At 41.9% G+C, this 26447-nt stretch overlaps 1 protein-coding gene and 1 pseudogene across 2 annotated transcripts; both read left to right on the top strand.

Annotated features, from left to right (window-relative positions):
- The first annotated feature begins 510 nt into the window (after window positions 1–510).
- LOC117086041 lies at window positions 511–1799 on the top strand (annotated as a pseudogene). Its single transcript, XR_004438188.1, has one exon. The product of XR_004438188.1 is annotated as a WD repeat domain phosphoinositide-interacting protein 4-like (transcript).
- A 19781-nt stretch (window positions 1800–21580) lies between these two features.
- LOC117086042 (toll-like receptor 2) lies at window positions 21581–23919 on the top strand. Its single transcript, XM_033215523.1, is given in 2 exon segments — window positions 21581–22851; window positions 22853–23919. Coding segments are annotated over 2 exon segments (501 nt in total). The 5' UTR covers window positions 21581–22759; the 3' UTR covers window positions 23262–23919.
- The last annotated feature ends 2528 nt before the right edge of the window (window positions 23920–26447 follow it).

Below are 26447 nucleotides of genomic sequence, written 5' to 3' on the forward strand. Positions count from 1 at the left end.
TTTTTAGTAGAGACGGGGTTTCACCATGTTAGCCAGGATGGTCTCGATCTCCTGACCTCGTGATCCGCCCGCCTCGGCCTCCCAAAGTGCTGGGATTACAGGCTTGAGCCACCGCGCCCGGCCAAGGGACTGATTTTCTTAGAGGCAATCATTACCTGGTAATTTTCCTGGCAATTGAATTATGATCTTAGAAACAAATGCTTTTAAATAAAAGGTCAGCTGGGTATGATGGCTCATGCCTGTAATCCCAGCACTTTGTGAGGCCAAGGCAGGCAGATCACTTGAGGTCAGGAGTTCAAGACCAGCCTGGCCAACATGGTGAAACTCCGTCTGTACTAAAAAAAAATAAAAAAGTACAAAATTTAGCCTGGCGTGGTGGTGCACACCTGTAATCTCAGCTACCTGGGAGACAGGAGAATCGCTTCAACCTGGGAGGTGGACGTTGTAGTGAGCCGAGATTGCACCGCTGCACTCTAGCCTGGGTGAAAGAGCAAGACTCCGTCTCAAAAATAAACAAACAAAAAAACCAACCAACCAACCTTCTGGTCTTGGTGGGCGGTAGTAGTAGCCCCAAGTTCTCAGAGATCTCAGTGCTGATCCGGGACGATGCCCGGGAGGGCAAGGACTCCAAAGAGAAGCTGGTGCTGGAGTTCACCTTCACTAAGCCAGTGCTTTCTGTGCGCATGCGCTACGACAAGATCGTGATGGTGCTGAAGAACCGCATCTGTGCGTACTCCTTCCCATACAATCCCCGAAAGCTGTTTGAGTTTGATACCTGGGACAACCCCAAGGGGCTCTGTGACCTCTGCCCCAGCCTGGAGAAGAAATTGTTAGTGTTCCTGGGACACAAGTGTGGGAGTCTGCAACTTGTGGACCTGGCGAGCACAAAGCCTGGCACCTCGTCTGCTCCGTTCACCATCAATGCACACCAGAGTGACATAGCCTGTGTGTCTCTAAACCAGCCAGGGACTGTAGTGGCCTCAGCCTCCCAGAAGGGTACCCTTATTCACCTCTTTGACACACAATCCAAGGAGAAACTGGTAGAGCTGCGCCGAGGCACTGACCCTGCCACCGTCTACTGCATTAACTTCAGCCACGTTAAAGTTCCTCTGCGCTTCCAGTGATAAAGGCACCGTCCATATCTTTGCTCTCAAGGATATCCGCCTCAACTGCCGCTCCGCGCTGGCTCGCCGTGGGCAAGGGCCTATCATTGGGCAGTAGTACGTGGACCCTCAGTGGAGCCTGGCGAGCTTCACTGTGCCTGCTGAGTCAGCTTGCATCTGCGCCTTCTGTCGCAATACTTCCAAGAACGTCAACTGGGTCATTGCCATCTGCGCAGATGGGACCTTCCACAAATATGCCTTCACTCCTGATGGAAACTGCAACAGAGAGGCTTTTGACGCGTGCCTTGACATCTGTGATGATGATGACTTTTAAGGACCCTGGGGGCTGTGCTAGGGACCTGCAGTGGCAGACTGCAGAGCTGAGCCTTGGCAGTGGGGTGTGCTTGGAAGCCACCAGCCAGCAAGCGTTAATGGGGCGGGTGCCCACTTTCCACTCAGCAGAGCTATGTCTAAATAAAGAGCTCACTTCCCCCCAGCACTTCTTGATGACTGTGTGCCCCAAGGGCTAGGCCAGAGACCTAGGAAGGCAGCGACCCCTTGGGATCCCTAACCTGGAGGAAATTGTCAGGGACCCAGAAGGAGTGCCCTATTCCAACCTGGGGATTTTTAAAAAGCTTCCTAGGAAGAGATGATCTCTGATGTGATGAATACAAATAAAAGACCCTTAATGGCAAACAACAACAACAACAACAGAAAAACAACAAAAAACAGACAAACATCAGGTACTGTTGGTAATTTACATGTGCCATCTCACCAAATTTTCATAACAACCCTATGAAGTCCATTTCACAGAGACGATAACTTGCTCAAAATCATGCAGTTAGCAGGATGGCTCAGAATCTCTATTCATAACCACTATACATACTGCCTTTGTTATGTTTCATGTTATCAGAAATGTTATCACTTTGGAATGTTATTTATCACAACAGACAAAACCTAATCAACAGACATCATCCTAACCTTCTAAAAGTCAATCTGAACAGTTTGACAAAATAAAAGCTTAATGTAGACTAAGACCCCCTTGTACCCAACCTTGCATACTCAAGGTTGATGAGGTACTACTCCTGCTGTTCTCTAGTTACTTGGTGAGGCCATCACTAATCTCAGCAGATTCTGGGGGTTTGAAGGCAGTGACCACTTGAATCAAAAAATAAAATGTTAACTACAAGCAGAGCAAGTAACTGTATGATATTCCTTTTCCCCAGGACAAATGTTCCCACTATTTTCATTCTGATCCATCAACAATGTGATTAGACTTCCTGGTCCCACTGCAAACCAGAGATGGAACTAAGTTCTCAGTTTAAATCCTAAGGCCTTTCTTGAGAATAATAGCTAACACTGAGCATTTAACCAGGTTCTAGGCACTATATTCTGGATAAGAATTACCTCCATTTAATAAATGTGAAAACTGAGTCTTGTGAGATCTGCTCAGTTATAAAGATAGCATGTGGAAGAATTAAGATTTGAATCCAAGTCGTCTGACCGCAAAACATTTGCCCTTGCAAACCACACTACATTGCTCCCATAATGTGGATGGTAGGCATGACTGAATTGTGCTGAGCCCCGGGAATCAGTGAACATAGCTTTGGATTTGAGGCATGTGAGCCACAGTTGATGGCTGCCTTGAGACAATCCAGAAGCTGATTTATGGCAGTGATTCATAGTGGGTCCTTTAGAGCAGGAGTCCCCAACCCCAGGGTACTGGTCCGTGGCCTGCTAGGAACCAGGCCGCACAGCAGGACATGAGAGGCAGGTGAGTGAGCATTACTGCCTGAGTTCTGCCTCCTGTCAAATCAGTGGCAGCATTAGATTCTCATGGGAGCACGAGCCCTATTGTGAACTGGGCATGCAAGGGATCTAGGTTGTGTGCTCCTTATGAGAATCTAATGCCTCTGAAACCATTCGCCCCACCTCCCTGATCTGTGGAACTGGTCCCTGGTGCCGAAAAGGTTGGAGACTGTTGCTTTAGAGCCAGTATAGCATATTTTTAAGATACTATATTTTAGTATTATGCAATAAATAAATGAAAAATTTGCAATGAAGAGTTCTTGCTATGTTGCAGGTCAGGGATGATGATGATGATGATGATGGCGATGATGTTAGCTAACAACGATTGAATTCCTTGTGTCAAGCATTCTGTTAAGCACATTATATGCATAACCTCATTTAAACAGGAAAGAAAATCAACTGTCATTTGAGTGATATCCTGTACTTGAGCCATTACTCAATCATCATTTGACTTCCTTCTTGGACTTAAAATAGTATATGGCATTGTTTCAGGAAAGATTTGTTGTTACTTAAAATTCTCATTTGAGGCAATCGTACCTGAATTGTGCAATGCATTTGGGCAATATTTGTATGAAGAAACCATGTGACAAAATGGGAACATGCACACACACATACAAAACAAACAACAAAAAATAAATAAAAATAAAGAATTCAGCCTTTTCAGGAGAATTGCTTAAACCCAGGATGCAGAGGTTGCAATGAGTCGAGATCATGCTACTGCACTCCAGCCTGGGTGAATCAGCGAGACTCTGTCTCAAAAACAACACCAAATTCAGCCTTTTGTATTATTTGAGTGTTTGATTATGCTCTCATGGAATAACAAGATTATGAAGAATGGGAGGTTGGTTTATGGAGCTCTAGTGAAATGCATGGCATGTGGGCTTTGAAATCAAATGGAGGTTCCAATCCCAACTATGTTACTTGGCAAGTTTGTGAACTCTTCCGAGCCTCCTTGACTAAAATGCAGATAATACCTGCCTCATAGACTTCTTATAGGATTAAACAAAAACACTTAAAACAACCAGAAGAGATCTTAGCTCAAGATAGGGTCTCAACAGAAGTAATTGACTTCCAATCCTCAACCTTACTTTGGATTCTACCTGCCAAACTCTACAATGTTTACTGACTTCTTCCTTCACCCTCTGTTCTAGGTCCCATTTTTACACTTTTGTATTTCCTAATTACTTTTATTTACTCATTTATTTATTCAAAGGTATTTACTCAACAACTGCTATATATGAGGTACTAGAATAATCACTGAGGAGACAATGGTAAGCGAAACCAAACAAAATTTCTGGTTATGGAGAGAGACAGGCATTAATCACACAAGAAGGAAGAAAGCTACAAACTGAGCCACATGCTTTGAAGGAAAAGATCACATCTCTAGACTGAAAAGTGAGGGAAGTGAAGTTGGGTGGGGGCCTGAAGAGAATGAGCATGGTCTATAATAGGTGATGCTGGTGCTAGTGGAGGTGGTGGTGATGGTGGAGTTGATGGTGGTGATGGAGGCAGTGGTGATGATGGAGGTGATGGTGATGAAAAGGTGGTGGTGCTGGTGGAGTTGGTGGTAATGGAGGTGGTGGTGATGGTGGAGTTGATGGTGATGATGGAGGTGGTGGTGATGGTGCAGTTGATGGTGATAAGGTGGTGGTGATGATGGAGTTGGTGATGATGGAGGTGGTGGTGATGGTGGAGTTGGTGGTGTTGATGGTGGAGTTGATGGTGATGATGGAGGTGGTGGTGATGGTGCAGTTGATGGTGATAAGGTGGTGGTGATGATGGAGTTGGTGATGATGGAGGTGATGGTGATGGTGGAGTTGGTGGTGTTGATGGTGGAATTGATGGTGATGATGCAGGCGGTGGTGGAGTTGGTGGTGGTGATGGAGGTTGTGGTGGTGATGGTGGAGTTGCTGGTGATAAGGTGGTGGTGATGTTGGAGTTGATGGTGATTATCGAGGTGGTGGTGATGGTGCAGTTGATGGTGATAAAGTGGTGGTGATGGTGGAGTTGATGGTGATGATGGAGGTGGTGGTGACGGTAGAGTTGATGATGGTGATGGAGGTAGTGGTGGTGGTAGAGTTGATGGTAATGATGGAGGTAGTGGTGATGATGGAGTTGATGATGGTGATAATGTGATGGTGATGGTGGAGTTGATGGTGATAAGGTGGTGGTGATGATGGAGTTGGTGATGATGGAGGTGGTGGTGATGGTGGAGTTGGTGGTGTTGATGGTGGAATTGATGGTGATGATAGAGGCGGTGGTGGAGTTGGTGGTGGTGATGGTGGAGTTGATGGTGATAAGGTGGTGGTGATGTTGGAGTTGATGGTGATTATCGAGGTGGTGGTGATGGTGCGGTTGATGGTGATAAAGTGGTGGTGATGGTGGAGTTGATGATGGTGATAATGTGATGGTGATGGTGGAGTTGATGGTGATGATGGAGTTGATGATGGTGATGGAGGTAGTGGTGGTGGTAGAGTTGATGGTAATGATGGAGGTAGTGGTGATGGTGGAGTTGATGATGGTGATAATGTGATGGTGATGGTGGAGTTGATGGTAATGATGAGAGGTGGTGGTGATGGTAGAGTTGATGATGGTGATGAGGTAGTGGTGATGGTAGAGTTGATGGCAATGATATGGTGATGGTGAAGTTGATGGTGATGATAAGGTGGTGGTGATGGTGGAGTTGATGGTGGTGATGAAGGTGGTGGTGATGGTGGAGTTGATGATGGTGATGGAGGTGGTGATGATGGTGGAGTTGATGGCAATGATGTGGTGGTGGTGATGATAGTGGAGGTACTGGTGATGGTGAAGGGAATGTGGTAGAAAGTAGCATTCAAAACAGAGGGAATAGTATATTCAAAGAATCGGTAGAGGTGGAACCTCTGCATGTCTGAGAAGCTGAAAGACTAGTGTGGCTGGCATGTGGATGGTGAGAGAGAAGGAGCAGAGATCAAAAGGAAAGTAGAATCCACACCACAGACCCTGGAGGGCCTTGTAGAATATGTTAAGCATTTGAATCCTAATCCTAAGAACTAGATGCCACAGAAAAGCATAAACATGGGGTGAGGTGCAGTGATCAGATTTGCATTGTGAAAAGATCATTCTAATTCTTTATGGTCCAATAATGGTAGCTGCTAGCTACACATGGCTACTGAACATTTGAAATATTCCTAGTTTTAGTAGAGATGTAAAATATTCACAGCATTTCAAAGACTTAGTATAAAAAATGTAAAATATCTCATTAATTTAAAAATATTAATTATATCTTGAAAAAATATTTCAGATTAAATGTAATTAAAATCAATTTTAAAATTATTTATAAAAACAATTACTAGGCCAGGCATGATGGCTCATGCCTCTAATCCTAGCACTTTGGGAAGCTGAAGTGGTAGGAGTGCTTGAGCCCAGGAGTTTGAGACCAGACTGGGCAACATAGGGAGATCTTGTCTCCAATAAAACAAACAAAACAGTTAGCTGGATGTGGTGGTGCACACCTATGGTCCCAGCTACTCGGGAGGTTAAGGCAGGAGGATCACTCGAGCCCAGGAGGTCGAGACTGCAGTGAGCCATTATCATGCCATTGTACTTCAGTCTGGGTGGCAGAGAAAGACCCTGTCTCAAAAACAAACAAACAAAACCCATTTCTCCCACTCCCCCCAAAACCAATTACCTGTTTCTTGTCAACCTTTTAAAATATAGCTATTAAAAATTAAAAATTGGGGGTGGGCATGGTGGCTCACACCTATAATCCCAGCACTTTGGAAGACCAAGGCGGGTAGATCACTTGATGTCAGGAGTTTGAGACCAGCCTGGCCAACATGGTGAAAATACAAAACTTAGCCAGGCATGTTGGTGGGTGCCTGTAATCCCAGTTACTCTGGAGGCTGAGAGAGGAGATTTTCTTGAACTCAGGAGGTAGAGGTTGCAGTGAGCCAAAATCATGCCACTGCACTCCAGCCTGGGTGACAGAGTGAGACTCCATCTCAAAATAATTATAATAAAAAAATTAAAAATTGCATATGTGGCTCCCATTGTATTTGAACTAGATGATGCTACTCTAAGTGCAGTGTGGAGAAGGTGCTACAGAGAAGGCACAGTAGACGAGAACATTTAGGAAGTTGTTTTTGTACTCCAAGAAAGAGAGAAGGAGGTAGCTTGAACTAAGATGATAGCAGTGGGAATAAAAAGAGTTGGATGAATTCAAGGTAAAATCAGCAGGACTAAGAGCTGCAGCAGATGCATCTGGATGGATGGGGAGCTTCATGTTGAAATACAGAACACCAGAAATAAATCAGCCTTGATGATATGATTTGGCTCTGTGTCCTCATCCAAATCTCATCTTGAGGTATACTCCCATAATTCCCAGGTGTTGTGGGAGGGACCTGTTGGGAGATAATTTGAATCGTGGGGACAGTTTCCCCCATACTGTTCTCATGGTAGTGAATAAGTCTCATGAGATCTGATGGTTTTATAAGGGGTTTCTGCTTTTGTATCTTCCTCATTTTCTCTTGCCGCTACCATGTAAGAAGTGCCTTTCACCTCCTGCCATGATTCTGAGGCCTCCCCGGCCACGTGGAACTGTAAGTCCAATTAAACCTCTTTTTCTTTCCATTCTTGGGTATGTCTTTATTAGCAGTGTGAAAATAGACTAATATAGTAAATTGGTAACAGTAGAGTGGGGTGCTGCTGAAAAGACACCCAAAAATGTGGAAGCAACTTTGGAACTGGGTAACAGGCAGAGGTTGAAACAGTTTGGAGGCCTCAGAAGAAGACAGGAAAATGTGGGAAAGTTTGGGACTTCCTAGAGACTTGTTGAGTGGCTTTGACCAAAAGCATGATAGCAATATGTACAATAAAGTCTAGGCTGAGGTAGTCTCAGAGAGAGATGAGGAACTTGTTGGGAACTGGAGCAAAGGTGACTCTTGTTATGTTTTAGCAAAGAGACTGGTGGCATTTTTTCCCTGCCCTAGAGATTTGTGGAACTTTGAACTTAACAGAGATGATTTAGGGTATCTGGCAAAAGAAATTTCTAAGCAGCAAAGCATTTAAGAGGTGACTTGGGTGCTGCTAAAGGCATTCAGTTTCATAAGGGAAGCAGAGCAGAACATTTGCAGCCTGACAATATGATAGAAAAGAAAAACCTGTTTTCTGAGGAGAAATACAAGCCACTACAGAAATTTGCATAAATAATGAGGAGCCGAATGTTAATCCCCAAGACAATAGGGAAAATGTCTTCAGAGGTCTTCACAGCAGCCCCTCCCATCACAGGCCCAGAGGCCTAAAAGTAAATGGTTTCGTGGGCCTGGTGCAGGGTCCCCATGCTATGTGCAGTCTGAGGACTTGGTGCTCTCTGTCCCAGACACTCCAGCCATGACTTAAAGGAGCCAAGGTACAGCTTGGGCTGTTGCTTCAGAGGGTGGAAGCCCTAAGCCTTGGCAGCTTCCATGTGATGTTGAGCCTGTGGATGCACTGAAGTCAAGAATTGAGGTTTGAAGAACCTGCACCTACATTTCAGAAGATGTATGGAAATGCCTGGATGTCCAGGCAAAAGTTTGCAGCAGGTGCAGGGCCCAAATGGAGAGCCTCTGCTAGGGCAGTGCAGAAGGGAAATGTGGGGTTGGAGCCCCGACACAGAGTCTCTACTGGGACACTGCTTAGTGGAGCTGTGAGAAGAGGGCCATTGTCCTTCAGACCCCAAAATGGTATATCTGCCAACAGCTTGCACCATGCAACTGGAAAAGCCACAGACACTCAACACCAGGCCATAAAAGCAGCCAGGAGGGGAGCCATACCCTGCAAAGCCACAGGGGCAGAGCTGCCTGAGTCCATGGGAACCCCCCTGATGTGAGACATGGCATCAAAGGATACCATTTTGGAGCTTCAAGATTTGACTGCCCTGCTGGATTTCAGACCAGACTTGCAAGGGGCCAGTAGCCCTTTTCTTTTGACCAATTTATCCCATTTGGAATGGCTATATTTACCTAATGCCTCTATCTCCATTGTATCTAGGAAGTAACTAACTTGCTTCTGATTTTACAGACTCATAGGTGGAAGGGACTTGCCTTGTTTCAGATAAGACTTTGGATGTGGACTTTTGAGTTAATGCTGAAATGAGTTAAGACTTTGGGGAACTGTTAGTTTTGAAATGTGAGGACATGAGATTTTGAGATGCCAGGGGCAGAATGATATGGTTTGACTCTGTGTCCCCACCCAAATCTTATCTTGAATTGTACTCTCATAATTCCCACATTATGGGAGGGACCTGGGACCTGTTGGGAGATAATTTGAATCATAGGGACAGTTTCCCCCATACTGTTCTCGTGGTAGTGAATAAGTCTCATGAGATCTGATGGTTTTATCAGGGGTTTCTGCTTTTGCATCTTCCTCATTTCCTCTTGCTGCCACCATGTAAGAAATGCCTTTCACCTCCTGCCATGATTCTGAGGCCTCCCTAGCCATGTGGAACTGTAAGTCCAACTGAACCTCTTTTTCTTTCCAGTCTCAGGTATGTCTTTATCAGCAGTGTGAAAAAGGACTAATACACCTGGCAAAAAATATTTTGAGCTCAGATTGGGACATATTGAATGTGCATGCTCTGAGACACCCAAGCAGACAAATGTCTCAAGTAGGCAGTTGCCTATCTAGATCTGGAGCTCAGGTGAGATATTTGGGCAAGAGATTTAAATTGGAAAGTTATTGGGTTATGGACAGCATAAATGAGATTCATTAAGAAGAAAGCAGCCCATGAGAAGTGGCCTTGGACCTAGACTTGGGAAATGGGGCAGGGAAGGATAACCTTGAAAAAGAGGGTTTAAAGGAAAGACTAAATATATGGGCTCATACAAGCAAAAGGAGAGAATGTTTAAGAAAGGAGTGGCCAGCTGGGTGCAGTGGTTCACACCTGTAATCTCAGCACTTTGGGAGGCCAAGGGGAGTGAATCACCTGAGGTCAGGAGTTCCAGACCAGCCTGGCCAACATGGTGAAACCCCATCTTTCCTAAAAATACAAGAAATTAGCCAGGTGTGGTGGTGCGTGCTTGTAATCCCAGTTACTTGGGAAGCAGAGGTAGGAGAATTGCTTGAACCTGGGAGGTGAAGGTTGCAATGAGCTGATGAGCCAGTCAGCCTGGGTGACACAGCAAGACTTTGTCTCAAAAAAAAAAAAAAGAAAAAAAAAGAAAAAGAAAAAGAAAGGAGTGGCTAATCACATCTGCTCTGAGAGGTTAAATAACACCAGGACCAAAAATTGTCTGGGGGAGTGAGCAATGCAGTGGTCCTTGGTAACCTTTGCAAGTGCTGTTTGGATGGAGTGATGGGGTGGAAGCCAGACTGGAATAGAGGGAAGACTGGGTAAAAGGAGAGGAGATAGAGACAGTAGGTACAGAAAACTCTTTAAAGGTGTTGGGCTGTGAAGTGGAGAGAGAGAGAAAGAGAGAAGCTTGAAAGAGACCAAAAAGATTTTTTGCTTGTTGTTCATTTTAAAAATAAATATGGAAAACTTGAGCATGTGTGAATATTGGTAGGAATGGTCTGGATAAGATGGAATAGTAGAACACAAGAGAAAAGGGAGGGATAATAAGCAGAGCATCTAGATAACATCTACATAGGACAAGTGGGTACCAAGCATCCTCTGAGGTCCCCTCTTCTACTGTGGTAGGAGGGTGGAGGGGGTGTGTGGGTAGAAGTTCAGGTCTGGGAAGTTAGAATTTCTCTAGATGGCTTTAATTTTCTCTGTGAAATAAGCAATAAAGTCATTCCTGGAAAGGGTATGAGGAGGCAGAGGCTGCTAGTGGCTGGACAAGAGTGTAGTAAACTTGAGAAAGCATTGCAGGAATTGCAAGAGAGCTGGCTCAAGAAGTGCAGTAAAGTGCCTGGTCTCCTCTAAGAAGGCAGGTCACAGGGTTCTTTTAGGTTGGGGGTTTTGTCATATAGGGACATAAGGAAAAGAGACAGTGGTGGCTCCAGAATTTCTATTTGGTAGAGCTTTAGAAGAAGCAATCTGATTGGGGATAGGAGGGCTTGAAGAGTCTTGTACAGTATTTTACGTTAGGTATATTAAGAAAACATCAATTGTTCATATAGAAGAACAGGGAAGAGGCAGGAAAATTGAGAATGAGGTAAAGCCCTCTCCTGTAATCTTGTGTTCACCAACACCACTGGAAAGAGGGTTTCTGGTTTTGGCAAAGGTGATATGGAGATTCTGAAGCCCGGGAGCTCTTCCAAAAGTGAGTAGGAAGAGCTGTGCACTGTCTGAACTTCCCTGAAGTAGTTCATTCCAGCATACCTGGCAGCTGGCATTCATGTTCAGACCATCTGGTGGCAACACTCACGATGGTTTTTTTCCCTATAAAAAGGGGTCAGATATCTCTCTTTTGCAATTAGCAATTTGGGGGCCAAGTATGACTCCCTATAGTATGCTATGAGAATGGGAAACCCAGGGATCTGCTGATTCTTCTGCTGTGAGCTCTAACTTGAACCAAGTGTTTGAGAAGAATGGAGGTAACAAATGGATTGGAGAGAGGAGGGATCAGTGGACTCTGATCAAGATGTAGGAAGTTTGAATGAGTCGTTTTGAAGGCTGGTTAACTGTAGGTAATGACAAAGTACAGGGCGTGGCTGAAGTGGCATAGAGGAGAAGATCCCTGCAGGGGAGGAGGTAAAGGAACTGAGCAGCCAGGGTGTTGGGTAGGTAATCTTTGGGAACATTGAAGGCATTGGGTCTCCTGGAAGATCTTGAGAAGAAGAAGACTCTGAGCAGGTCCTAAAGTCTTCAGAAAGTAAGAGGAGTAACTACGAGGTCAGCAGATGGTGACAGAGGTTGAAGGGCATGAGGACAATGTGGTGCAATGGCATGAGACCAGAGCCTCATGGGAACTGGTTTTCTTACACCATGTTGCTCAGGCTGGTCTCAAACTCTTGGCCTCAAGTGATCTGCCCAGATGGGCCTCCCAAAGTGCTAGGATTACAGGTCTAAGCCACCACACCTGGCCTATTTTTAGTTAATTTTTTTTTTTCTAGGACAGAGTCTGGCTCTGTAACCCAGGCTGGAGTGCAGTGGCATGATCTTTGCTAACTGCAACCTCTGTCTCCTGGGTTCACGCGATTCTCCTGCCTCAGCCTCCTGAGTAGCTGGGAATACAGGCACCTGCCACCATGGCTGGTTAATTTTTGTATTTTCGGTAGAGATGGGGTTTCACCATGTTGGCCAGGCTGGTCTGGAACTCCTGATCTCAGGCGATCCACCCACCTCGGCCTCCCAAAGTGCTGCGATTACACACGTGAGCCACTGTGCCTGGCTATTTTGAGTTTTTAAAGGAACCTCCATACTGTTTTCCATAGTGGCTGTATTAATTTACATTCCTGCCAACAGTATACAATGGTTCCCTTTTCTCCACATTCTTACCAGCTCTGATATTCTGTCTTTTTGATAAAAGCCATTCTGACTGGGTGAGATGGTATCTCATTGTGGTTTTGATTTGCATTTCTCTGATGATTCATGATATTGAACATTTTTTCCTATACCCATTGGCCATTTGTATATTTTCTTTTAGGAAACGTCTATTCATATCTTTTTCCCATATTTTAATCAGGCTTTTTTTTTTTTTTTTTGCTATGGAGTTGTTTGAGCTCCTTATGTATGCTGGTTATTAATCCCTTGTCAATGGATAGTTTGCAAATATTTTCTTTCATTCTGTGAGTTGTCTCTTTACTTGGTTGTTTTTCTTGCTGTGTGTAAGTTTTTTAGCTTGATGAAGTTCTATTTGTTTATTTTTGCTTTGATTCTCTGTACTTTTGAGATCTTATGTAAAAATTCTTTGCCCAGACCAATGTTCTAGAGTGGTCCCTAAAGGTTTCTTCTAGAACTTTCATAGCTTCAGGTCTTAGAAATAAGTCTTTAATCCATTTTTATTTGATTGCTGTATATGGTAAGAGATAGGAGTTTAGTTTCATTCTTCTGCATATGGATATCCAGTTGTCTCAGCACCATTTATTGAAGAGACTGTGCACTCCCCGTTGTATGCTCTGGTGCCTTTGTCAAAAATTAGTTGGCTGTAAATGTGTGTATTTATAGCTGGGTTCTCCATGCTGTTCCATTGGTCTGTGTGTCTTTTTTTAAATGCCAATATCATGCTGATTTTGTTACTATGGCTTTGTAGTATATTTTGAAGCCAGATAGAGCTATGCCTTTGGCTTCATTCTTTTTGGTCAGGACTGCCTTGGCTATTCAGAGTCTTTTGTGGTTCCATATAAATTTTAGGATTGTTTTTCTATTTTTGTGAAGAATGTCATTAGTCTTTTCATAGGGATTGCACTGAATCTATAAATTGTTTTGGGTAGTATTGTCATTTTAACAATATTAATTCTTTCAATACATGAGCGTGAAATATCTTTCCATTTTTTGATGTGTGTTCTCTTTAACTTCTTTTTCCAGTATGTTATGATTTTTCTTGTATGGATAAATGAAATTGCTTTCTTTATTTCTTTTTCACATAGATTGTTCACTGTTAGTATATATAAATGCTACCGATTTTTTTTTTTTTTTTTTTTGGAGACAGGGTCTGGTATGGAGGGCAGTGGTGTGATCTCAGTTCACTGCAACCTCCACCTCTAGGGCTCAAGTGATCCTCTCACTTCAGCCTCCCAAGTAACTGCAGGTGCATACCACCATTGCAAGGTAATTTTTATATTTTTTTGGTAGAGACAGGGTTTTACCATATTGCCCAGGCTGGTTTTGAACTCCTGAGCTCAAGCCATTTGCCTGCCTCTGCCTCCCAAAGTGCTGGGATTATGAAGTGAGCTACCGTGCTCAGCACTACTGATTTTTTTATTTTGTATCCTACAGTTTTACTGAATTTGTTCATTAGTTCTAATAGCTTTGTGTGTGTGTGTGTGTGTGTGTGTGTGTGTTTAGTTTTTCCTAAATATAAGATCATGTTATCTGTGTACAAGCCAGATTTGATTTCTTCCTTTCCAACTTGGGTGCCCTTGATTTCTTTCTCTTGCCTAAATTCTCTCACCAGTACTTCCAGTATTATGTTGAATAAAAGCTGTCAAAGTGGGTATCTGTGTCTTGTTCCAGGTCTTAGAGAGAAGACTTTCCATTTTCCCCCATTCAGTATGATATTGGCTGTGGGTTTGTCATATATGGTGAGTTATATTCCTTCTATACCTAGTTCATTGAAGCATTTTTTATCATAAAATGATGTTGAATTTTATCAAATGCTTTTTCAGCATCTATTAAAAAGATCATATGGTTTTCGTTCTTGGTTCTGTTAATGTGACAAATCACATATATTGATTTGCTTACGTTGAAACATTCTTGCATCCCTTGGACAAATCCCACTTGATCATAGTGAATGATCTTTTTAATGTGCTGTTGGATTCAGTTCGCTAGTATTTTGTTGAGGATTTTTGTGTCTATGTTCATCAGTGATATTGGCCTGTAGATTTTGTTGTTGTTGTTGTGTCCTTCTCTGGTTTGGGCCTCAGGACAATGCTGGTTTTGTAGAATAAGTTTGGAAGAATTCCCTCCTCACCAATTGTTTTTGAAGACTTTGACTAGAATTAGTATTAGTTCTTTAAATATTGGTAGAATTTAGCAGTGAAGCCATCAGGTCCTGGGGTTTTCTTTGAGAGAAACTTTTTATTGTGACTTTGGTCTCATTACTTGTTATTGGTTTATTGAGATTTTCTATTTATTCACAATTCAGTCTTGGTAGGTTGCATGTGTCTAGGAATTTACCCATTTCTTCTAGGTTTTTCAATTTGTTGGTATATAATTGTTCAGACTAGTCTGTAATGATTCTTTGTATTCTGTGATATCAGTTGTAATGTCCCCCTTTTCATTTCTAATTTTATTTATTTATTTCTTCTTTTTTCTTAGTCTAGCTAAAGGTTTGTTGACTTGATCTTTCAAAAAGCCAACTTTTTTTTTTGTTGGTCTTCTATATGGTTTTTTTTAAGTCTCAATATCATTTATTTCTGCTATGATCTTTATTATTTCTTTCCTTCTATTAATTTTTGGTTAGTATGATGGTTAATACTGAGTGTCAACTTGATTGGATTGAAGGATGCAAAATATTGATCCTGGGTGTGTCATGAGGGTGTTGCTAAAAGAGATGAACATTCGAGTCAGTGGACTGGGAAAGGCAGACCCATCCTTAATCTGGGTGGGCATAATCTAATCAGCTGCCAGTGGGCTAGAATATAAGCAGGCAGAAAAATGTGAAAAAGAGAGACTGGCCTAGCCTCCCAGTGTACATCTTTCTCCTGTGCTGGATGCTCCCTGCCCTCTAACATTGCACTCCAAGTTCTTCAGTTTTAGAACTCAGACTGGGTCTCCTTGCTTCTCAGCCTACAGACAGCCTATTGTGGGACCTTGTGATCATGTGGGTTAAAACTTAAAAAACTTCCCATCATATATACATACATATTTTAAATATATATATGTGTGCATATATATACAAATATTCCATTAGTTCTGTCCCTCTAGAGAACCCTAATACAGTTGGTTCTTGCTTTTCTAGTTCCTTGAAGTGCATCATTAGGTAAATTTATTTGATGTATATTTACTTTCTTGATGTAGACATTTATTGCTATAAACCTCCTTCTTAGTATTGCTTTTACTGTGTCTTATAGATTTGGATTTGTTATGTTTCCATTTTCTTTTTTTTTTGAGACGGAGTCTCGCTCTGTCGCCCAGGCTGGAGTGCAGTGGCCGGATCTCAGCTCACTGCAAGCTCCGCCTCCCGGGTTTACGCCATTCTCTCGCCTCAGCCTCCCGAGTAGCTGGGACTACAGGCGCCCGCCATCTCGCCCGGCTAATTTTTTGTATTTTTTTAGTAGAGACGGGGTTTCACCGTGTTAGCCAGGATGGTCTCGATCTCCTGACCTCGTGATCCGCCCGTCTCGGCCTCCCAAAGTGCTGGGATTACAGGCTTGAGCCACCGCGCCCGGCCATGTTTCCATTTTCATTTGTTTCAAGAAATTTTAATTTTTTCTTCTTAAGTTCTTCATTGTCATTTTTATGTGTATGTGTAGTTTCCAATATTCCTCTTGTTATTGACTTCTAGCTTTATTCCATTGTGGTCAAAAACAATACTTGATATGATTTTTCCTTTTTTGAGTTTGTTGAGACTTGTTTTGTGGGCTAAAATATGGTAGACTCTGGAGAATGTTCCATGTACTGATTCAAAAGAATGTATACTCTGCAGCAGTTGGGTGAAATGCTCTGCAAATGTCAGTTAGGTCTATTTGGTCTAATGTGTAGTTTAATTCTGATGTTTCCTTGTTGATTTGCTGTCTGCATGACTTGTCCATTGAAGTCCCTTACTATTACTGAATTGCAGTCTATCTCTCCCTTGAGCTCCATTAGTATTTGCCTTATATACTTTGGTGCTCTGGTATTGGGTGCATAGATATTTATAATTGCTATAGCCTCTTGCCATATTGACCCCTCTATTATTATATAGTGTCCTTATTTGTCTCTTTTTATAGTTTTTTACTTTATTTTATCTAAGTATAGCTACTCCTGGTTTTTTTTTTCTTTTTTAGTTTTTACTTACATGGAATATCATTTTTCATCACTTCACTTTCAGTTTATGTGAGTCTTTATAGATGAGGTGGAATTCTTATAGTTGGATCTTGTTTCATTATCCAGTCATTTTATGTCTTTTAATTGAAGAATTAAATCCATTTACATTTAGTGTTATTATTGATAAGGGCTTACTACTGCTATTTTGCTGCGTGTGTTCTCCTTTTTAAACTCCTTTCTTACTGTCTTCCTTTGTGGTTAAGTGATTGTTTTGGTAGTATGTTTTAATTTGTTGCTTTTTATTTTTAGTGTATCTATTACAGGTTTTTGCATTGTGGTCACCATGAGGCTTACAAAAAATGTTTTATAGATATAACAAGTTATTTTAAAGGGATGACAATTTATCTTAGATCAGAAAAAAAGAATAGAAACAGAGAACAAACTAAAGAAACCTTCTATACTTTAACTCTAATACCCACCACATTTTGACTTTTCTTTTCTCAATTTACATGTTTTTATATTGCCTATCTCTAAATAGGTCGCTATAGCTATTATTGTTTTTCATATACTTGCCTTATAGGTTTCCTACTAGAGTTTTGAGTGGATTGCATACCATAATTATAGCACTGGAGTATTCTAGGGTTGTCTTTGTACTAGTGGGTTTTATACTGTCAAATGTTTTCTTTTTGCATGTTATTGTTTTTTTTTTCTTTCAAATTGAAGAACTCCCTTTAGCATTTCTTGTAAGACAGGTCTGGTGGTTGTGAATTCTCTTAGCTTTTGTTTGTCTGGGAAGAGTTAATTTCTCTTTCATATTTGAAGAATAGCTTTTCCAATTATAGTATTCTTGGGTGGCAGGGTTTTTTCAGAACATTGAAAATGTTGTTGCACACCCTCCTGGCCTGTATGGTTTTCGTTGATAAGTCTGTTGCCAGATGAATTGGAGTTTCTTTATATGTTACTTGCTTCTTTTCTCTTGCTGCTTTTAGGATCCTCTCTTTATCCTTGACGTTTGGGAGTTTGATTATTTTATGCTTCGATGTAGTCTTATTTGGGATGAATCTGTTTGGTATTCTCTGACCTTCCTCTACATGGATATTTCTATCTTTCTCAATTTTTGGAAAGCTTTCTGTTACTATTTATTTGAATACGCTTTCCATCCCTTGCTCTTGCTCAACTACCTCTTGAACAACAATACATTTTAGATTTGCTCACTTCCATGTTTTTTAGGTAATCTTTATTCCTGTTCAATCTTTTTTCTCTTTTGACTGTGTGATACTGAATAGCCTATCTTCAAGCCAACTGATTCTTTCCTTTGCTTGATCTATTCTGCTGTTGAGAGCCTCTAATAAATTTTTCATTTCAGCAAACATATTTCTCAGTTCCAAGATTTCTGTTTGATTTTTTTTTTATTTTTATTATACTTTAAGTTCTAGGGTACATGTGCATAACATGCAGGTTTGTTACATATGTATACTTGTGCCATGTTGGTGTGCTGCACCCATCAACTCGTCAGCACCCATCAATTCATCATTTATATCAGGTATAACTCCCAATGCAATCCCTCTCCCCTCCCCGCTCCCCATGATAGGCCGCGGTGTGTGATGTTCCCCTTCCTGAGTCCAAGTGATGTCATTGTTCAGTTCCCACCTATGAGTGAGAACATGCGGTGTTTGGTTTTCTCTTCTTGTGATAGTTTGCTAAGAATGATGGTTTCCAGCTGCATCCATGTCCCTACAAAGGACGCAAACTCATCCTTTTTTATGGCTGCATAATATTCCATGGTGTATATGTGCCACGTTTTCTTAATCCAGTCTGTCACAGATGGACATTTGGGTTGATTCCAAGTCTTTGCTATTGTGAATAGTGCCGCAACAAACATGCGAGTGCATGTGTCTTTATAGCAGCATGATTTATAATCCTTTGGGTATATACCCAGTAGTGGGATGGCTGGGTCATATGGTACATCTAGTTCTAGATCCTTGAGGAATCGCCATACTGTTTTCCATAATGGTTGAACTAGTTTACAATCCCACCAACAGTGTAAAAGTGTTCCTATTTCTCCACATCCTCTCCAACACCTGTTGTTTCCTGACTTTTTAATGATTGCCATTCTAACTGGTGTGAGATGGTATCTCATTGTGGTTTTGATTTGCATCTCTCTGATGGCCAGTGATGATGAGCATTTTTTCATGTGTCTGTTGGTTGTATGAATGTCTTCTTTTGAGAAATGTCTGTTCATATCCTTTGCCCACTTTTTGATGAGGTTGTTTGTTTTTTTCTTGTAAATTTGTTTGAGTTCTTTGTAGATTCTGGATATTAGCCCTTTGTCAGATGAGTAGATTTCAAAAATTTTCTCCCATTCTGTAGGTTGTCTGTTCACTCTGATGGTAGTTTCTTTTGCTGTGCAGAAGCTCTTTAATTTAATTAGATCCCATTTGTCAATTTTGGCTTTTGCTGCCGTTGCTTTTGGTGTTTTAGACATGAAGTCCTTGCCCATGCCTATGTCCTGAATGGTACTACCTGATTTTTAAAATTATTATTTCAGTCTCTTTTTTAAATTTCTCTGATAAATTTCTGAATCGCTTTTCTGTGTTATTCTGAAGGCCACTGTGTTTCCTTAAAATTGCTATTTTGAATTCTTTGTCAGAGAGGTCGTGTATCGCCATCTTCTTAGGGCCTGTTACAGGTATCTTGCTTTGTCCAGTTAGGGAGGTTTTGGTTCCCTATTTGCTGTTGTTTTTTGTGGATATACATCTATGTCTTTGCATTGAAGGATTTGTTATTTATTCCAGTCTTTTCTGGCTTGTTTTGGTTTTTACTTGGTATATTTGCCTAGAGATTCCTTGTAATTTACTTGTTAATTTCTTGTTTCCCCCACCACTAAGTTGTTGCCTCCTTTTTGATGCTAGAGGATGCCTTAAGCACAGGTTTGCCTCAGCTCTAGCAAAGAATCAGAGTGCTGCGAGTCCCAAATGGAAGAAGTCCCAGTGGGGATGTCTTGCCAATGTGGGAAGGCTGGCTAGAGGTTCATGCCCAACGGACCTGTGGAAAGTACTTCCTACAGTGGGTGCTGCTCAACAGTCACTCTGATTTGGCGTCTCCTTAGGCTTAATTACAGAACAGAGTTTCCTGGGCTAGGCAAGGTAGTCCCACCTCTCACCTTGTCTTTTGCTGTTTGCAGGGATATTTCTCTCTTCAGGCACTTGTGATGTTTTCTGTGGGTTGAGGCAGGTACAGGTCTCCTGCTAGGGAACTCAAGGTGATGGGGAAGCTGATTGTCTACCTCTATCTCACTTTTTCCAGGGTAGAAACTGTGAGTTGGGAGGAATTTTTCCCATGCTTCATGACAGGCAGATTGTGGGGAGGGGCATCGTGGATGTAGAAATCTGATTCTCTTAATCTATTCCAGGTTTTTTCACTTGTCTGTGGCCCCTGGAACTGACTCATCCTCATATTTGAGTTCTGGGATATTGCTGGTGATAATCTCTGTACTGTCTATTTGTTTTGAGTTTTCTGTGGACAGGAAAATGAAGCCAGTATGCCACCATTTTGGAACTGAAATTCTCCAAAGTATACATTTTAAGTTGCTATGATAAGCGACTCTTATAGGCCAAATTCTTTTAAACATGACAAGTCTTAAAAATCAAGTATCCACAGATTATTTAACACAAAATATTAATATAAATACTAATTATACATCTTCCAGAGGTTGCACCTAGAAACTTTTTGGAGTGAATAAGACTGTCCATATAATTGCCCAATAGGACAGCAACCTTGCAGGCTTTGAAAGATTCTTATGCAACAATAGGAAATGATTACATCCTTGTATGTAATTTGGGGAATTCTTTCTTAGATACTTGGCAAGCGATATTGGGTGAGAAGCTGACAGGACTCTTGTCTATGACCCTGACCAGTCCACACTGAGCTCTAGTTATACTTAATAATAGGAACTGAATGAAAAGAAAACAGTGGTTACACAGCTTGCTCCCGACTTTGAATCATATCATGACTCATTGTTTTTCCATCTACATGGAAGTTGGCAACCCCTACACAGACTGGCTTACCACAGAGAGAGAGAGAGACAGAGAGAGACAGACAGACACACGGAGTCTTGCTATGTCTTGCCCAGGCTGGAGTGCAGTGGTGCGATCTCAGCTCACTGTAGCCTCTGCCTCTCGGGTTCAAGCGATTCTCCTGTCTAAGCCTCCCAAGTAGCTGGGAACACAGGCCTGCACCACAATACCCAGCTAATTTCGTATTTTTAGTAGAGGTGGGGTTTCACCATGTTGGCCAGGCTGGTTTCAAACTCCTGATCTCAGGTGATCCACCTGCCTCGGCTTCCCAAAGTGTTCGGATTAAGGTGTGAGCCAGGCTAAGATACTTTAACACATTTTCAAGGTGCTCCAAATAAGTTAGAACTTGATAAAATTCTGCTTTCTTTTCATATTCTTCTCTGAAGTGGTCTGAAAGGCCATATAACCCTTATAGATATTAAAATGATACCAGTCACTCATGGTTTTGCTTGACTACGTGGGTGAAAATAGTGCACTATATTTATTCATTCCCATCTTTAAATGAAGTCAGCTCTTGTGCGGTGGAGGCAAGATGTCAGTCAAGGGGCCTGGTCTAGGCTTCTCTCCCCTGAAGTCTTGTCTCTGCAATGGCCACTTCAGATGTTTATACTCCATTCCTCCAGGCCTAGCCCATATTCTGAAAAGGCAAGGCAATCCACCACTCAACAAGTATTCACTGAGTGCCTGCCATGTTCTTAGTGATGAGAATAGTTCAGTGCATAAAAGAAAACAAAATCCCCGCCCCCATGGGATTTACATCCAGTCACACTTAGCAGACGTGTGTGAATCTGGAAGGACCTTTTCTATAGCCTGATAGAATTCTTACAACAGGTGAAAACTACTTGCCTTGTCTTCGGGAGTCTTGTGCATTTGGATCTATCCCTTAACAACTAACCTTGTCTATCATCCTTACAGTCTGGCCCTGTACTTCTGGGATAGTCCATCAGAGACTTGAGGAAAAGTTTCTTTCTCTCTTTCTTTTTCCATTTTTCCAAATTTAAATTCATGAAATATATACAAGTTCTCTTAATTAAAAACAACAGGATATTTTACCGACTTTCTGTTCTGAACTAACTTAAAATTTATGTTTCTAATCCCCAGACATATGAACTAAAAAGCCTGAAATAAATATAGATCAGTCATGTGAGCTGACATATGAAGCAGTCAGCTTTACTCTGAGGGGTTTTGGTTGATCTTTCAAGTTTCTAAAAGTATTTGGAAGTGGAAAACACTGTTCTTCATATGAAATAAAAGGAAGAAAAGAGGACCTTACAGTCAGACTCATTATCAAAAAACTAATATTAAGATAAGCTGAAGCAATCAAGTAAGAGAATTTGCAAATCACATGTTGGAGATAAAGCTGGAAGCCTGTGCAGTTCAGGAAAATGGAAGATGAGATGGCTGAGATCCCATGAACAGACCAGGCCCAATAGAAACTATAATAACAACAGAGCTCGGTTACAGGAATTTTTGATGATGACAGAATTTTAAAGACATGCTTCTTCCTTTGTATTGACTAAAGATCTTCAGGTTGAAAGTGTCAAGATCTGCTTAATAGAATATCCTCTGTTGCAATATTCAAAATCATCAGGATACTTAGATCTCAGTGAAAAATTGATGGTTGAAGAATAACTGAAGTATTCAGTCCATAAGGAAGCCTGAAGCTCCCTACACACCTTGAATTTCATGCTAAATAATCTACAAGTTCTGGAAAATGCTGCTTACTCTAGAAAAACTGACTAACCTTGATCTTGGTCAGCATATACTTGGTTCTTTACATATCACTTATCAATGTTCAGAAAGGGAAGAATACTTGAATTTATCCAATACAAAAATTCACAATTTAACCAACTGTTTCCCAGATATGAGGCTTACTAGATGTGAGCATTATAAACTTTTATTTAGCTGCAACTTAAAGAACTTTACATTTTCAGATACGTGTTGAAGACTCTGCCAGATGCTTTCTCCCTCTTTGAGAAGAAGCAGGAAAAGAAAACTTTCTCTAAAGGGCAACCTGACTCTTTTCACACACTGAAGACTTTGGAAGCTGGTGGCAACAACTTCATTTGCTCCTGAGAATTCTTCTCCTTCACTCAGGAGCAGCAAGCGCTGGCCAAAATTCTTATCAGTTGGCCAGAAAACTACCTGTGTGACTCTCCATCCCATGTGCATGCCAACAGGTTCATGACGTCCGTCTCTTGGTGTTGGAGTGCCATAGGGTGGCACTGGTGTCTGGCATGTGCTGTGCCCTGTTCCTGCTGATCCTGCTCATGGGGGTCCTGTGCCACCGTTTCCAAGGCCTGTGGTACATGAAAATGATGTGGGCCTGGACCCAAAAGGAAACCCCCAGCTCCCAGCAGGGACATCTGCTATGATGCATTTGTTTCTTACAGTGAGCGGGATGCCTACTGGGTGGAGAACCTCATGGTCCAGGAGCTGGAGAACTTCAATTCCCCCTTCAAGTTGTGTCTTCATAAGCGGGACTTCATTCCTGGCAAGTGGATCATTGACAATATCATTGACTCCATTGAAAAGAGCCACAAAACGGTCTTTGTGCTTTCTGAAAACTTTGTGAAGAGTGAGTGGTGCAAGTATGAACTGGACTTCTCCCATTTCCGTCTTTTTGATGAGAACAATGATATTGCCATTCTCCTTCTTCTGGAGCCCATTGAGAAGCCATTTGCCTTAGTCAATCTGGGCTGCTATAGCACAAATGCCAATAGTCTGGGTAGTTTATAGATAACAGAAATTCATTTCTTACAGATCTAGAGGCTGGCAAGTCCAAGATCAAGGTGTTGGCAGATTTGGTATCTGGTGAGGAATTCTTCCAGGCTCAAAGATAGCTGTCTTCTCACTGTGTTCTTACATGGTGGAAGGGGTGAGGGAGCTGTCTGAAGTTTCTTTTGTAAGGGAACTAATCCTGTTCAGGAAGCTTCTGCCCTCATGACCTAATCACCCACCAAAGGGCCCACCTCCAGTACCTCACATTGGGGGTTAGGATTTCAATAGCTGAATTTCAGGAGGACACAGGCCTTCAGTCTATGGCTAGGATCATTCCCCAGCACTTCCGTTAAGCTTCAGAAGATAATTAACACCTAGACCTGCCTGGAATGGCCACTAATGAAGCTCAGCAGGAAGGGTTTTAGTTAAAGAAAAATTCTAGTTTTTAAAAGGGAGATATATACAACATGAAATATTCTCAGTTTTCAGAACTAGGTTCTATGTTAACTTAGAAGTTTACTATTATTTTGCATAGGCAGTATTTTTGAAATGTCTTCAAAAATTACAGACATATTGACATCTGTTCAGAATAAAAAAATTTTGAAGAATGTATGTTCATGTATAAAGATCTGTAAAATAATGCAGGATTTCTGACATATTTTCATTAAGTGGTTTTTGGTGGATGAGTTTGTTATTATTTTATTTGACAATTACAAAATACTTTATGTGAAAAAGACATAGACTGTGTGTTTTGTTTTATTTTTTTTGAAACAGGGCCTCACTGTTATCTCCCAGCCTCAACCACCTGGACTCAAATAATCCTCCCACCTCAGCCTCCTGAGTAGCTGGGGCTACAGGCACAAACCACCATGCCTGGCTAATTTTTGAATTTTTGTAGAGATGGAGTCTCCCTATTTTGGCCAGGCTGGTCTCAAACTCCTGGACTCAAGTGATCCTCCTGCCTTGGGTTCCCAAAGTGCTGGGATTACAGGTGTGAACCACCATGTTTGCCTTGTGTTTTTGGATAACTTTCGGATAACAGTTTAGGATTTCAGTTAGATGCTCAAAACTATGAATATATACAATGAAAGTTACCTTTTCCCCAAATATTAATACATTTCATATGCCGTGTTAATTTTCTAACTTTAATCAACATTTTTTTTTTGATAGAGAGTTATAGGAGGTGTTATATCTAGATACAGAAGGAGATTTGGAGTCTAACCTGGGATTTGCCACATGTTAACTGTGAGCCATGCAACTCTGGGCAAGTTCTCTAATCACTTTAACCAAAGGAATAATAATATCAGAATTATTTATTGCATGTGTTATTGTAAGATTCAGATGAAATAACAGATGTGAAGGTGCTTTGAAAATGTCAAGAACTAGGCTGGGTGCCGTGGCTCACACCTGTAATCCCAGCACTTTGGGAGGCCTAGGCAGGTGGATCACTTGGTGCCAGGAGTTCGAGACCAGCCTGGTCAACATGGCAAAACCCTGTCTCTACTAAAAATACAAAAGCTAGCCAGGCATGGTGGTACACGCCTGTAATCCTACCTACCTGGAAGACTGAGGCAGAGATTTGCTTGAATCTGGGAGGTGGAGACTGTAGTGAGCCAAGATTGTACCATTGCACTCCAGCCTGGGTGACAAAACAAGACTCCATCTCAGAAAAAAAAAAAGAAAAAAGAAAAGAAAATATCAAGAACTGAACAAGTGTAAGGACTGTGTCTGAGTTGGATGTGCTCATAGCTTTGTGGACTGTGTACAACTACCTTCAGTATACGCAGAGGACACTAATAATAGTTTGTGGCTAAATAAATGATTTCTACTTGACTTTGCCAGAATATTCTAACTGACTTTGGGATTATAGAGCAATAGCATCAAAATTCATCTTAGGCAGTTCAACTAAGGAAGAGAAATAGAGAAAAAACAAGTTTTAGTTTCAGAAGAAATAATTTGAAGGAAGTTTTCTTGTGTCAGAAATCATAAGGTAGAGAGCTGGAGATTTGGAATTAATAAGAAAGCATTTTCAGCCAGCTGGACAACCTGATGGTCAGGATAAAGAAAAATAGTAACATAGTGACCTGTATGCAAAAACCTCTCAATTTCATGTTTATGTCTATTGATTAAGTTTTCCTGATGTTCCAACCATCAGAGAGGATTAGGGATGTGGAACAGAGTGGGAGAAGCAGCCCTGGATTTAAGGTAAAATTCTGGTTTCAAATCTCAGTTCTGTCATACATAATACAATTCGTATGACATTTTCTTGTGTAAGGGAGGAACAAGGATGCTTGCTCTGCTTCATATCTCACTTTGTGAAAATCAAATGTAATTATGAATATAAAAGGTAGATTATTAATATTAAGGCAGTTGAATTTTAAAAGCTTGTTTTCTTCCGTTATACGTATTCCTAACCGTGGAGACAGCTAGGTTCTGTGGCAATGAAGAAAATTGATCAATGACTGTGTTTGGTATTACTTTGGGAAATAGGGATGGAATGGGGGCAAAGAAAGGACTTAGCTTCAAACTGTAGATAGAAGTGGGAAGCCCAGATCTTTTCATGATGAGAACTCGGATGGAATGTACGTGTTAGAGATGGTGCACCAGTAGGGACTGTCACAGGATTGGGGAAAAAAAATCCGGGGCTGTCCTTATCTGTTCCCTTAGGCAAAATCATTCTGTGTTAGTCTGGAGGGTGACTGGCGAACCTATTTTAATGCAGGAGAGCACAGACTTTTGGGTGGAAGTGGACCCTGGAGATGTACTGGCAGGTGAATAGAGTGTGGAAAAGCGGGGAAAGGAGAAGTATGATTCACGAGCCTGAATTTGGGCTTCCATGGATGGAGAAGCATCAGGAGTGGAGTTTAAAGACGGTGTGTTTCAGGTGATATGAGGTCCTGGATACCCGAAGCTTCAAGAAAATACTGGTTGGGCACGGAGCCTTCCCTCTGATTGCCATTCCCACGCAGGTCTCCTCTGGCCTCTCTATTCGCTTTTCCCTGACCAGGAAACTCCGCCAAGCCCCCAGCTCTCTTCTTCGACCCAGCCTTCCACGGGGCAGCGATCCGGGCAGGACCTGCCTCTGGCCTGTCGCAGCCTACCTCACGGTCACCGGCGGGAACCTGCCGGGAAGCGCGGCCGCGGGGGCTCGCTCTGGGCCACCTGCCTGGAGCGCGGCGCGAGGTCCAGCGTTCCCTCCGGCTG

The sequence above is a fragment of the Trachypithecus francoisi genome, unplaced genomic scaffold (genome assembly GCF_009764315.1).
Source record: "Trachypithecus francoisi isolate TF-2019V2 unplaced genomic scaffold, Tfra_2.0 Lachesis_group1, whole genome shotgun sequence".
NCBI lineage: Eukaryota > Metazoa > Chordata > Mammalia > Primates > Cercopithecidae > Trachypithecus > Trachypithecus francoisi.